Source organism: Indicator indicator, chromosome 31, assembly GCF_027791375.1.
Source record: "Indicator indicator isolate 239-I01 chromosome 31, UM_Iind_1.1, whole genome shotgun sequence".
NCBI classification, from domain to species: domain Eukaryota; kingdom Metazoa; phylum Chordata; class Aves; order Piciformes; family Indicatoridae; genus Indicator; species Indicator indicator.
The window spans coordinates 5,157,373-5,172,300 of NC_072040.1; the positions used below are offsets into that span (position 1 = coordinate 5,157,373).

The window sequence follows — 14,928 nt, forward strand, 5'->3', positions numbered from 1 at the left end:
GTTTACAGAAGTGCCTTGTGGTGGCTGCTGGCGGTGTCACTCCGTCCCATGCCCCAGAGCTATCACCGGGCCTCATGGGAGCTGTGACTACAGCATCGGACATGGGACTGTTTGTTCACTCACTTTCTGTGAAGAGAGTTTTGAACTGTGTTTTGAATAGACAGCATTTTCTTTGTGTGGTTGGTAAATAACACAGAGCAAAGTTAGTCAGCAAGTTGCATAGCTTCTGCATTCTGATTCTTTGGAGCCCTTTTGTACCAAGCTTGACAGGATGTTTTTAACAGAATGTGACCTCGCTGGGATACCAGAGGTAAGGAAAAAAAAAAAAGTTATTAGGGCTGTTGTGGAATGTTTTGCACAGAGCTAACTGAAAGTAGTGCTTGAAAATGCCTCCTGGAAAGAAGTTGGTTTCACTGTGATCCAGTCAACACCTTGTTTAGTGAAAATCAGTGACTTCCCCTCCTTGTATGTTCTAGGAAGCCTTGATAAGACTTTCTATTTCTCACTTACAGAAGAAGATGTTGATTTTCAAATCTCAAAGCGATTATGTACTTACTCTGATATGTTGTGTAAAGGCCCAGTTCTAGCAGCAGAACATCAAAATGTTTTTTTTCCTAATACAGAACAGAATAAGCAGACCAGATCCGGTTGATCATCCAAATCCTAGAAGCAGCAGTGTGAGAACTGGAGTGGTGGCAAACCCAGCAAGACCAGGAGACCTTCTGGATGCCTGTCATTCACTAGGTAAAGGTAAGAAGGAGAAAACAAACAGTCAAATAGCAGTGTGCTTGCTGGGTGAGGTCAGGTGTGGCGTGTCATCACAAGTGTTAAAGCTGAGGCTGTCAGTTGTAGTTTTGTCTGGCTGTAGTGCAAAGGGGCTGTGGTACCCTGGGGTTGCAGGGCTGTGTGGGTCCCCTCTCCTCCCTCTGCTGGTCAGTACCGGGGAGAGGCGGATGCTCTGCTGGGGGGGACACCCTCGGCACCTCTCCCCCGATGTGTGGGAAGAGCCTCTCTGGCCTCCGGGTCTTCAGGGAGCCTTTGCTGTGTTGCTTCTTCTTGTGAGCACTGCCAATTGCAGGACGTAGTGATGTAAGGTTTAGTGGTGGTGAAAGAAAGGAGAGAAATCTTAGTGTTCAAGAAGTCAAGGAAGATTATTTAAAGCAAAAAGGTGTCATCAAGAGATTTATTTATTCAGTATATAGATATTAGAGATTAATGCTGAATATCTGAGTGATTTGTGTTTAGAATTTGAAGTGGTTTTGTGAAAAATGAAAGAAAAATATGTTATTGCACGAAAAAGCTTCATGAATAACAGGCATTTTGCTGATCTGAAATTGATGTAAGAATATGTGATCATCTTTACTATGCATACCACGAGAACAACACAGCTTCATTGTTTTTGTGGCCCACAATCACTGGGTTTTTCCAGCCAGTACAGGTGACTTATAAAAAGGAAAAAAAAAAATTGTTTAGAGTTACTGACATAGCAGAAAGAGGAAATGAAGTTCTTACACTATACAAAACTGTTATTCATACTTAAAGCCTTGCATATCAAAGAAATCTAAAAATAGGCTTTTAAACTTGGAAAGTTTTGAGTGCTGCTGACAATGAAAGAGTTCTTTGGTAAATGAGGATGGAAATGTTTGCTCACTTATGACTAACTAGAGTTGCTTCTTACTGTAAGGCATAGAAAGAACTAGAGATTTGGGTGGTTTTTTTCCTGTGATCAGTTAGATAGTGGACGTGCTATTAAACGCCATTTAACAGTACAAAAGATGTTGTGAGTGCATCGCTGGTCCCAGTAAGAGAGGGTAATAACTTGGTTTTGCAAAAGTATTTACACTAATACTTTTACAGTGTCAAACTTGCTACTGTACTTTGATCCACTGGTGTGTGGTAGATAAGCTGCCAGCTTAGTTCTAATTAGAACAAGTATTTCTTCTCAAGAAACTTCTGGAACAGGCATGTTTTGTGGAGCAGAAGTCTGTAAAATGGGGATGATTGAATTTTTATTCACAACTTTGGTTGCAGTAATACTTCTGGTCCTCGTCACAGGTCTGAAGCTGGGTATTGCACAAAACAAACCCAGATTTGACACACCAAACAGCTAATGGTGCAGACATGAGACAGCAGTTGAATAAAATGAATGCGATAAATTATTCAGTCATAAAAAATACACCCAGAGTGTTAAGACTGAGATTTCTGCTTTTAATGTCTCTCTGAAGCTGTATCTGTTCTGTTAGTGCCTTTGATGATTTTTTTGCAATGTTTCACTCAGTACAGGTAGAATGCCACAAATAGTCGGAAGCTTGATCGCTTCTTGACCTTTAGTCAGGGAGAATTTGGCAGGGTGTGGGATATGGTTTTCTTTACCATTGAATTAGAGCAAGAGAGTGCAAAAGTTCAGTAAAATTAGACTGTTTAATGTTTGTGAAAGCTCAGATGGAGAAACCAGTAGAGGTCAGTGCAGAGCGCTGAAATGGAAGTGGAGAGCCAGGGCTTTGTGTGTTTATGTTCCCTACTTTGGGTCGCTAACTTTTCCTTTAAAATGTGGTAAAGGCTTACGGTGGCTTACAATGGATACTCCTGTCCTCTTTGGAAGAGAGATGAAAAACACGTAGGGCAATATCATAACGACTGACTGTTTAAACAGAGCAATTCAAACAATTTGCTTTTTGTAGCACGTTACAGTTTGCAGAGAGATGCTGGCAATCTTATTTCATGGAATTATTATGGAAACCAATTTATAATGCTTATTACATATATTGCAGTGATAAATACATCCAGATGATGGTTAGGTAGCAAAAGAATAGGAGAAATAGGATAATTTTTAGGAAAAAAAAAAGTTTTCAGGTACTCGAAGTAGCAAAAGAATTGTTCTCATTTTGGGTAGCAAGTTTGGATAATTATCATTTTAAGTGTTGTTTCAAAAGCCTTTGTCTTTTATGGGGGGGGGGGGAGAGGCAGACAGACTCTGTATATAAAGTTGAATTATCCTTTGTTCTACTTTTTAAAGCCATTGTTTGCTCGTGGTTTCCTTTTGTGATTTAAAGCAAGGAAAAGAATCACCTCGTTTAGTCTGTGCATGAAAAGATCCTCCAATCTATATTAGCAGCAAAAGCTCATCTCTGAAAAGCTTCTGTCCAAGCTGGTTTCTGTCAATCTAGAAAGAGCAGCCTGCTTCTGACCATTCTGTTTCCTTGCACCTTGAAAACTACGTTGCTATTAAATTGTAGTTGTTGAATATTAAAGAATTACCAAAAAAATCAACCACCAGGTTAAGGTTACATGTTCTATTTGCCTTCCAATGCCAACTTACTTCTTCTGCCTATGACTTTAGGGAGGAATCTCCCAATACATTGAAAAGAATAGAACTCTACAAACTGAATGCTTTTGAGAATGCTCTTCACTTGTTCTGCTTACTTTTGATTTAGTTATTTAAACTGATTTTGGAAGTGGTGGGAAGTATGCAGCATCTCTGAAAACTAGACTTTCTTTCTGTTTGCTTTAAAATGTACTTAGAAGTGACAAGAGACCTAGCCAGGCACTTTGCAGAAGTCATCTATCATCTTTTTTATGTGATGAAAAAAGGGTGTGAGAAGTTATATTTTGCTGAGCTACAGCAGAACAGCTCATTTACAGTAACTGTTATTCTTCAGTAGGTGTGGTTGGGAGGGAGCCCCCCTCCTCAAATGCTTTTCCTGAAAAGTAATGCTGAAGTGGTTCTCATAATGCTAAATGCTCTGGGTTTAGTCTAGCAGTGTTGCAGTCCAAAGTATTTCTGTTGCTTCAGTTGACTTTGTTAAATTTCATGAACATCTGGTCTGTTTGGGGTATTTTTTATCTTGTCATTTATGGGATACACATCTCCAAAATTCAACAGTTGAAAGAATGCTCCTGGAAACATGTAGCCCAATCAAGTATTGTGTTGTGCTAGAAGTTTGTTATTCCCATCTGTATCCAGACCAAGGACAGATTACAGCAAGAGCTATTCACGATTAACAAATAGAAGGTCCATCTTACCACTGAAGTTCTCAGCCTTGGTAGATTAATGTCTGATATTTCCTTGATTGTAATATTATATTCATACATTCTTACAGATATAGTAACATTAGATCCTTGTTTTGTCTCTTTATTTTTTTTCATGTCTTTGATTTATTCGCTTTAAAAAACAGAAGTCTTCCCTGTACAGTAGCTAAGCATAGTTAAATTATCCTACCACTAAGACAGGGATAAATTTCTTCACTCTTAGTGCATGTGTGTTCACAGGGGTGACTCCCAACATTTATGCATTACCTGACAAGGAGATATCTGTCATTTAACTATAAAGCTGTGTGTTCTGTTTAAGCACTTATCAAAAAAATTATGGGCTCGTGTCCAAATGGGAGTAATATTAATTCAGGCAGTGGTTATCAGTAATTGAGATAACAGCACCAGTGAAAATCTCTTCGTATAAACAAGGAAACTGTGGCATTTGCACCAGCAATTGAATAAATTAAGTTTCCTTACCTACAGTTCCATTATTAATCTGCAGATTGCAAAATAACCTGAACTAAATTAGAGCCAATAAATTAGAATGATAAATGCAGGCAAATAAATTGTCCTTTCAAACATTCTACAGTGAGAAAAAGAGTTTGGGTTTTTTGGTTTGTTTTTTTTTTTTTTTTTCTGTTGGGGGGGTGGTTCTACCATTTCAGTGAAGCATAACTGTGAAGGCAACTTTGTTTCTAAGGCACTAAAGGAACAGAAATTATGTTTTCCCCTGACTATATTATATTGGGTGGTATTACTGAGATTTTTCACTTTATCCTGGAGTTCTATTGGGAATGTGTTACCTGCTCTTATCAATGCTAGGCTTTTCTTTTTCATTTCATCACTTCTTTATATGCCAAGAATAAACTTTAGGCTCCAGTCTCTCCTATAGATTCTTAACCTCCCATTGAAATCTATAGGAGGCTATAGCCTGGTTATTGTTGGTGTGGGGGGAATTTTAGCCTACACTGACACACCCAAGTCTTTATGTAAACCCAAGTAATTTATGTATCCTAGTAAGAGAAAAACCCTGATCATGTTGAGTGGCCTGAAGCTGAAGGCCTGTAGCTTTTAGATTGACATCATTAGAGTTGAAGTATAGGTGGAGTTAAGGCTTTCTAGAAATGAAAATTTACTTCATTTTCATAGAAAACTTCTCAGTCTTTTCTCCTGTATCTGTGTATTTCTAAATGGTGACACTATCACCTTGACCTGTAAAACAAATAAATGTTAGTTTAGTTTTTCTAGTACCTGTTCATGATTATTTTCACAAGCCAAGTTGTTTCTGAAGTGCTTTATGTTCTTAACAAGTCTCTTCAAAACTGAATCTTATGTTTTGTCCTACTCTACAGAATCTCTTTTATGAACAAATTGTAATACGTCAAAAAGATCTTGCACAGTGTATGTTTGTGATTGCTCAAACTGCAAGGGGATATTAAAAAATAGGTATCATGGAACAGAAATCATTTAATAAGTGCATAACCTTACTTTTTCCTTTCATACTTAGAGGACAAATCTCCATTTCCATTGTATGAATTAGGTTTTCCCAACACTGGAAAGATACAATGAATAACAATGTTATTTAATTGCATTATTTGGTAGGTTTCAGGGGGTTCTATGATGGTCTAGAAAAATAAATGAGCCTTTCTGAAGATTCTTACTCTGGTTATATATATTTTACTGTCATCATTTTCCATCTATATAATTTTATCATTTATACATATATAATTTTATATCTGTGTACATGAAAATCCTCCAGCAAAATATCATTTGGAAGCTAATTAATATTTTCTGCGATCTCAACAAGTTCATGTAGACATTCATTTTGTTCCAGGAATTCAGATGTTAAACTTAAGGAACCACTTAATTAAAAATTAGATGAAATATGGGTAAAAGTCTTAAAAAAAAAAAAATACTAACTGCAGCTTTAAACAGCACGAAGCAGAAACACATGTCATTTCCCATGAACCTGACTCACAGAAATATTTTATCTATTTTCCTTGGTAGTAATTTCATTAGTAGTGCTCCTATAGAAGTGTTAAGCACGTGACTGCATGTGTCAAAGATACTCTGTTTTGCTACCAGATTTACACAGTTTCAAAGAAAATGAGTAAAGAATTTCTGGTAGCTTAATGCTGGTGGTAAAGATGACCACACAGAATGTGAATGGTCATAGCTGGTATGCTTATAACAAGCTCTCTGTCAAAAAAGAGTTCTGAAATAATAGCATGGATTTTTATTCTTGGCCAACTCAATTGATTTCTATGATGAGATGATTAGATTGATTGGATTTGCAGTTAAGGAGAACGTGAGGTTTTTTGTTTGATTGTTTTTAATGTTCCTTTTCACCTCTCTGGTTAATTTTTTCCTGCTCCAGTCTCCTCCCAAAAAGCAATCTCCCCCAGTTCATTGCTCCACACTGGCCCCAGCTTTGCCATATCTCTTTGTCAGTTTGGTGTTTCAGATGTCCTTGCTGATGTGTTCATGGCTTTAAATGGAATTTCATGGAATCATTGGATTGTTTTGGTTGGAAGATGCCTTTAAGATCATCAAATTCAACCACTAGCTTAGTACTGCCAGGTCACCATTAAACCACTACATTTCTGTGGGAGTTGCCTGGGCACTGTTGGCCTTGCATGACTGTACTCACTGAAGGTCCCTGTTGCTCCCCTTCAACTATCTGTGAAGTTTGGTCATCAATCACATAACTCTCTCTCAAATGCCTGTGAAACCCAGCCATTCTTCACTGCACTATCTATAAAGTTTACTAGTTCCTCACTTTGTTACCTCTCAACAGTTTCTCATTTTCTATTCATGTTTGCATGGGTAGTGTTGGCATGTCCTGTTCTGGTAGCTTTAACTCCAGGCAGCAGCCTTGCTGCTTTCCAGAGTCCTAGCACCAATACTGTCATCCTTAATTGATGTTGTTTGTGTACAGTAGCAGAAAAGGTAGGTAGTAAACCACTGAATTCCACAGTAATTTGTATAGCTGTGCAGCATCTTCACTTGCAGAGAAATAGTGACACACCTATATAAGTTTTCTGCTTTAAACGTTTATATGAAAAGAAAATAACAGTGCAGTGGGACAGCCAGAATTTAGGCCTCTACATATATGATTTCCATGACTATATGACCAGTGGCCTGCATGGAATCTAGGACAGGATGCAATCTGGAAATGAAGTGAATATGTGTTCCCTCTGATCTGTTCAGCCATTCCTGACCCTCCTCGTCTCAAGTCACAAGGCAGTGGTGGTACCACGATGCAGATATGCAGGAACAGCTCCAGAGAAGCACAGACAAGTCATGACCAAGAGCATTGCCACTGTCTTGGTGAAGGGAATAGGAGATAAGGAGATGGGTGATGATGGCTAGTGAAGGATGGTTGAAATCTCTATGTGTTCCTTTCACACACCCTAGCATATGAACCTGTTTGTCAGGGCTACTCAGCAGGTACAGCAGGTGGCTTTGAGAGAGAGAGAGAAACATTCTTCTTTTTATTAAGCTTTTAAATTTGGGAACATTCCTCAGACAAGATACACTTTGAAATGTGAGATCATTCCTCAAGTAAGATACACCTGGAGCCTATCAAATGCCATCTCCAAAGGCAAAAAAATATTCTGTTCTCAACACACTAGCAAGAAGGATTTAATCTTATTTTAAATTATTTGTCTTTTGGCCCAGGTATCAAGTAGGTTTATACAACTGAAGAAAAAAATTGGTCTAGAATGCTCCAAATACTTTTCTGAAATAAAACGTATGTTACACATGTACAGTGACAGAGGGAAAGGAAGAGGAAGAGATTGCTAAGGACATTCTGAGAACATTTATTGATTGGAAACAAATCACAGGATTTTTTCTTTTTTGGTGTGTTTTGTTTTGTTTCACTGAGGTTTTTTTTTCCTTCTCCGTATTACATGAAGTGGTCTCTGTCTGGGTGTAATTTTTACTTTTTAGTGCCATCTGCACCTGTGGCCTTTGGACTTAATGTTTATGACAGATGGACTGGACTGTGTTTGCACCATTTAGTGTATAATCCTTCTGTATGTATCTATGCCATGCTAGGCAGTGGCACTGGCCCAATGGGCATATTTATTAGTGCAGACTTCCTGTCTGCTTCCATTGTTCTGTTGCAGCATCCTTTGAGCCTAATGGACCTTGCTTTCTGCTGGGCCCACCTACAAAATAGTGTTCCTGATTCATGCCAGATTAGCTGTTGCAGATTCTTTTTTTCTTTTTCTTTTTTTTCCCCCCATTCCTCCTCCTCCCCTCCCCCCAACACATTTGCCAACTCTAACACTTAAAATGGATCAATTCCATATTGTAAATGCTCTTCCTCTCCTCTCAGCCTGCAAGCTTCATTCTGGAACAAGCTCACTGGCTTTGTTTGCTTGTATGGAGATGTTTGTTAAAAGAAGATATTGTTTCCTCTGAAACATGTTACCTTTCACACTACCTGAGCTCCTGTTCTTACTGAAAGCAGAAGCTGCTCCCACCAAGGATGGCTTCTGTAAACCAGGGTGTAACAAACGCAGCACCTGCTGGAGGAATCTGCTGGCCCATGCCTGGCAGCCTGGAGCTGGGTGGCACATCCCATTCCTGCTGACTTCATTGGCACTGCATGGTAGGTGTGGGGAAAAAGGACAGGATACTAATGCACAAGAAATGTTGCCTTCTGTACCAGTGGAACAGCAAAACAAATGCAATAGTCAGGCACTTGGAGGCCTTCAAGTTGTTTGGAAGATTTGTGAACCCAGCAATTGACAGAGGTGATAACAAAGAGAACAAAGAATTATTTAGTATGTTCATTCATCTCACGAAATCGTGAGGTTGCCTATTCCAATTTTTTGTACCTGTTAGAGAAATGTATGAAATAAACCTCACAGTTTAGCTGTAGTCAAATCAAATTAGTGGCAAACCGCAAACAGACATTTGAGTATCAAATGCACCCTTGTTCACATTACGTGCGTTCTGTGCTGATATTATGATCAGGAGGAAAGGAAGCAAGTTCTGCATGATACACCTGGACTCTAACAGGTGGGCATGTTCTGGGGTGGGCACACCTGAGAATCAGATTTCTGCAGGATGAGAATGAAAACCTGGTAGACAAGAATTTATCATTTCATAAATTTAAGAAGCAATCATCATCAACATCTTGATACTCAGAAAAGGCTTCTTTATAATAGTGCAATAAAACTGTATTGTATAGAATTATAGAATGGTTTAGGTTGAAAGGGACCTTTAAAGGTCATGTAGTTTGAACTCCTTGCAGTCAGCAGGACATCTTCAACTAGATCAGGCTGCTTAGAGCCCTAAACAACCTGATCTGGAACGTCTCCAGGGATGGGGAATCTACCAACCCTCTGGGCAACTTATTCCAGTGTTTCAACACCCTGATTGTAACAAACTTCTTCCTTGTATCTTGTGTATATCTCCCCTCTTTTGATTTAAACCTATCACCCCTTGTTATGTCACAACAGGCACTGCTAAAAATCCTGTCCCCAGCTTTCTGACTGACCCCTTTAAGGGCAAGAAAGTCTCCATGAAGCCTTCTCTTCTCCAGGCTGAGCAAACCCAAATTCTCTCAACCTGTCTTCACAGAAGAGGGGTTCCAGCCTTCTGATCATTTTTTGTGGCCCTCCTCTCAACCTGCTCTGAAAGACTCATGTTTTCTTTAGGGGAAGGTAAAAAGAAAGGAAATTCTGATGGCATGTTTGAGTGAGAAGCACAATAGGCATTTTCCCCCCTTTCATCCATTTAATATTTGGCAGTTCTGGTTTGATCTACGAAATATCTTTCCAGAATGCATGAGTGAGCTTGGGCTTGAGAAGAGAGTTGAAGTGCCTACACAAATACTCACGTATGGTTCGAGTAGCTTCCTTTTTTGTTCACCTTTAACTCTCTTGACTACTTAGCACTGTTGAAGATCAGGTATCCAAATTGCAATGATGAAACTCCATAGAGGCATCTTCATGAAGGAAGGTGCATCTTTTCAACCCAGAATTTAATATTAAAATGTATGATTGAAATTTGCAAATGTCATGGCAGTATTTCAACTTTCTCATCCCAGGAAAATACATTTTTCTTTCCTTTTGTGATGTTTGAAAGAGTTTCACCAGTTTAGCCTGGTAGTTGCACATCTTGAAGTAATATTTTTAAGAATGCAGTGTAGAAAATGTGCAAGCTAGTTGTGGGCAAATCCTGTTTAATACCCTTCAATTTGAATTAGCTGTGTGACGGACCTGAATTTTTTTCCCCTGCGTTTGTTGTGGCAGTACCACAATTTGTTCCTTACAGATACTGCTCACCTACTCCATGAAAAAGCAGTTTTCTAAGTTGCTTTGCTCTGCTGCCGGTCAATGAGATGATAAAGTATCTTCTCAAAACTACCATAGAAGCCTCACTACCTGTTTTTTTTTGTTTGTTTTTTTTTTTTGTAGAAGAGATTTTATACATGTTAAGGTGAGGGAAGGGGTCAGTACTGAGATATATCACAAAGGACCCACAGTGCACAGGACATTGAGTGCTTATTTTTTAATTTGCTTTTCTTTCTTTTGTATTGCAGAGTCCATAGCCACAGTCCAGTACAACAATAGAGATATATTATCCAAGTTTGTCAGGATAGAGAAGTAATCTCCTGACACAAAAGTCTGTCTGTTACATGATAAGATTAGCTTTAAGGTTATTGTAATGTTTGAGTTTCTGATTGGAGCCCTCTGCAAATAATGACCTGAGGGGTTGTGTCATCATGTAGACAAGCTACATGACCATTCAGCTGTGATTATCCTAACTTCAGTGCCAGTAATGTACAGTGCCCCAGAACTGCAGAGCTAGGTATCTTGTCCTGCAAATGGAATTATTCAGTTAATCACTGAAGAGCCTGGGGACTGAGCTGATGGAAGCACATAATAGCAAGGTTATGCTTGTCAAGGATATGCAGCCTAAATCTCCCAACTGTGAGGCACAGACACAAGTGTTATGTGGTGGCCTCTCCTTGTGGATCATCATCCCTTCCCTAGATGTTACCTAATTACTAGCCAAGCCAGTATACCATCATCCACCCCTGCATCTGCAAGTCTGAAATGCAGACAGCCAAGGGGATTTTAATTCCCCTGAATCATATCTGTGAACACTGAAGAGTCAACCTTAGCTTCAGCCTTGTCTGAATTCACACTTCTTGTGAAGTGTAAACTCCTCCACTTGTTAGAGGAACTGTAAGTCTAAAGAACTTTACAGAACATCCAAACTGCTCAACATACCTGTCCCAAGGATATTGAGGCAGGAGACTGCACTCATCTGCAGAGTAGCTCAGGAATAAGTGGGTTTTGGAGATGAGTCTCTTGTCACTGCAGGTGCTTACTGAAGATTCAAGACCACTCTATTCAAGCATTATTCTGTCTGATGCACAGAATAACTACAAGGGTCAGACATTTTTCTGTCACTGAAGCCATTCTCACATGTTAGGTTTCTGGTATGGTGGAACTCCTTGTGTCAGGACTTCCAGCTATTACTTTTTCCTATTACTGTAATTTTTTCACAGCCACAGCTTTTTCTGTTTGATCTACAAGAATGATCCATCAGCTTTATAAGGAAAGAGAAATCCACGTTTGTGATCCCAGAGAAGTTTCTTCTAAAGATTTGTGCAATGCTAGTGCCCACCAAGTTCAAGATCAGTTTTCTATCTAGCTTAGTGATCATTTGCATTTGTAAAGAAAAAAGACAGACCCCTGGAGATTTTCATCAGTCTTGTTCTAGACAGGATTTCCATGCTGGAAGCAGATAAACTGGCTTTTCCTATCCATGACTTTCCAGGGTCTGACCAACGGATTTAGCCACTAAGTTCCTACTGTCTCTTGAAAAGGTAGAACCATGGAATGGCTTTAAATAATATGTGCAGACATATTAACAAAGAAAACTGGTGGAAAAGCAGAAAGCTGCAGATCTTCCATCAGTTTCCTGCCTGTGGTGGGGAGCTTGGAGTAGGTGAGCTCTAAGGTCCCTTCCAACCTAAGCCATTCCATGATTCTACTCCACTGTGGGAGGTGCCAGGTGTGGCTCACAGGGGCCTGCAGCTGGTTTTGCCAGACATCATTAGGTCCTGCCTACAAAGACCTATGCAAGTACAATCCTTCTGTGCTCTCTTCTCCCTTCACTAATGAAAGGTGTTCAGTCTTTCAATAACATGGAAGAGGAGAATGAACTCATTGAAATCCATTTTTCCTGTGTATAGTACAGACAGATCTTGATTAGTTTCTTTAGCTCAAAAAAGTAAGCAGGTCAATAACTGATATTAATATCTTGTGATCCTCTTGAGTGATAGGAAAAGTAGTTATTCACATGGTGACCAACCTCACATGTGAACTTCACAGCACAACTTCTATATGTGACTGAGACCAATTTGGCCAGCAATGGGCTTTGTGTGATTTATTCCCTGTTCTGAATCCTTTTCTTCTAAGTGCTAGTTGTATTTCCATTCCCCCAATTAATACTGTGAGCAGTGAGGATGAGAGAGTAATCCATCCTTTGCACAGGTCTTATGTCTTTCTTCTACCTACCTACATGTTTTCCCTAAATCCTGTGATTGCTTGGGAACTGACAACAGAGACAGATGGAGGATGTCACACCTACATACAAATGATGAAGAAATTATGGCTGTTGGCCATTGACTTACAGTGACAGAGGCATCTTTAACTTGTACATCAAAGGAGTCCTTTTTAAGGATGGTGTCACTATCACCAGTTGCTGAAAATGAAAAAAAAAAAAAGCCCAGATCCTCAGCTGTCATGTACTCCATCATTGATTCACTGTGCTAAGTCAACAGACCAGCAAAACAATCATGTAAAACTAAGTAAAAAAAAAAAAAAAAAAAAAAAAGTGAGAAACTAGGGAGGTATATTGTACATATTGGAAGTGTATTGCAAGGTGTAATATTAATATAGAAATCTGAACTACAATATCTTTCAGGTGAGACAAACATTAAGGTTGTGTGTTTGTGTGTGTATTACTAGAAATCTGACTTGGAGAATAAATGGCTGCCTAATGTTTCTTACTGAGGCTGACAACAAAGATTCTTCATTACAGTGCTGCCAGGTTTGATGAGGATCTAGATAATTCACTGAAGGGGTCTTCACCAAATGACAGGCTAAAATTGTAGATAAAGGCTTTGGCCATGTTTGTGTAAGAGAAAAAGATAGCTGGTCAGATTGTTGTAGGACAGGACAGCTCAAAGCATTGATTAGAGAAGCTGCTGTGCTGACTGCTCGTGGAGATACTGAGCATCTTCCCAGATTAACAATTTTGTCCATTAAAAATAGTAGCTGTGTGTGATGGTATGATTTCCCAGTGGAAGGAAAAGAAAAAAAAAATCTATTTGGGGGTAAGAGTAGGGAAGGGAAGGTACAAGACTTAGAATTTCCATTAATTAATCAACTTCATTATAGAAAAATAATGGGTGAAATAGCATGAAAAATAAGATTTCTTTGTGTGTGAAATAAATGCAAATGTATTAAAAGACTGATTAATGTCAGGTTCCCAGTGGTTAAATCAAGCCCCTCTTTTTGGTGCTCTGATATTTGAGTTTATAGAATATATATTCTCTTGCTACTGAATGCTCTGTAGTCATTTCTGTTAATTATCATCTGAAAGACTATACAGTCCACTTCTTACTGACATAAAGATGCAGTAACTCTTAGAAATTGTCCCACTGATGCCTATGAAGCTATTTGCAAGAGAAACTGCTGGCCAGAGTAAGCAAGGGCTCCATTAAAGGGTTCAAATGGAAGATAAAGTTAAATTTATGTTTACTTGATAGATTCCTGCACTCTAACATTCCTCTTGCTTAAATCCTTATTTCTTCTGCTACTTAAATTTCTAACTACTTCTAACTCTTTTTCTTCTTTTTTTTTTTTTCCCCCATGTTTTTCTCTTTCCTCCTCCTAATATTCCATTCTAACAAGATTTTGTGAGTCACACTGATTCTAGGCAAACAAGCTGTGGTACTGTAAAATAAATAGCCTTGAAATGCTACAAAGTAAATCACTTGCCTTAAAGATTAAGCTAAAATGTTTGCTTCAGCTTCACGTCTGAACATCCTTCCACTTAACCAGATGATAGCAGGCTTTCTGCCAGCAAAACATATCTTTACTAAACCAGGGCCATCTTTCAATAAGAACAGAGCAGTATGGTGCCCTCTGCCATCAAAACATGCCTCTAGCCCTATTTATTTATGAGGAGCTTTGTACTGGATACAAACTGATCATGAATGTTATCCAGCTTTATATAAGACATCACATGGCATTGGTAATCTGATACAGGGTTTTAAATGGATAGCTACACTGCCAGTTTTAAGTGCCAGCATTTTTTTTTTTCTCTCCTTTTGCTATCAAGTGGTGTAGCATGCTCTGCTAAGGAATAGTCTAGCCTGCCTTGAGTTTGATTCCTGTGAAAGAATTGCTATATCTTTATTTTACCTTTCATTCTTTTGGACAAAAACTAATATTACCATTCTCTGGTGGAGCACCTTGGAAATGCAATTGTTGCAGGAAGAATAACCTACGTTTTATTCCTTGCTCCCAAATACATTTTTTTTTTTCTACAAGCTTTGTGTTTCAGCTTCATTTTGCTGTATGCTTATTAAAATAGTTATGCTTTACTCTTACAGACCTGGAGAGTCTTAAGAAACACATATAGTTTCAGACAAGAAATATTGATTTTTCTTGGTGTTTATTCTTATAGAATTCTATCTGTTAAACTATACTTGTTTTTGTAGAAGTAGAGAATCATCTTTGTTTGTAGATTAGGTATATAATTGACATTCGCTCCATGCAGGCATGGAAAAATCTAACCTGGTGTGAGAAACCTGAAGTGTGACTAACATCCTGAATCTTTGCTTTGCAACAT

At 38.7% G+C, this 14,928-nt stretch overlaps 1 protein-coding gene across 2 annotated transcripts in view; it reads left to right on the top strand.

The window, feature by feature from the left end:
* The first annotated feature begins 247 nt into the window (after positions 1–247).
* ST18 (ST18 C2H2C-type zinc finger transcription factor) overlaps positions 248–14,928 on the top strand; it is a 154,949-nt gene continuing 140,268 nt past the window's right edge. The window contains exons 1-2 of one of the 2 annotated variants that reach the window (XM_054394633.1): positions 248–310; positions 624–750. In XM_054394633.1, coding sequence (XP_054250608.1) covers positions 272–310; positions 624–750 — 166 coding nt within the window. In that variant the 5' untranslated portion in view covers positions 248–271. Of the gene's footprint in view, positions 311–424; positions 470–623; positions 751–14,928 lie in introns of those variants that run through there. The other variant, XM_054394634.1, reaches the window with a different exon arrangement.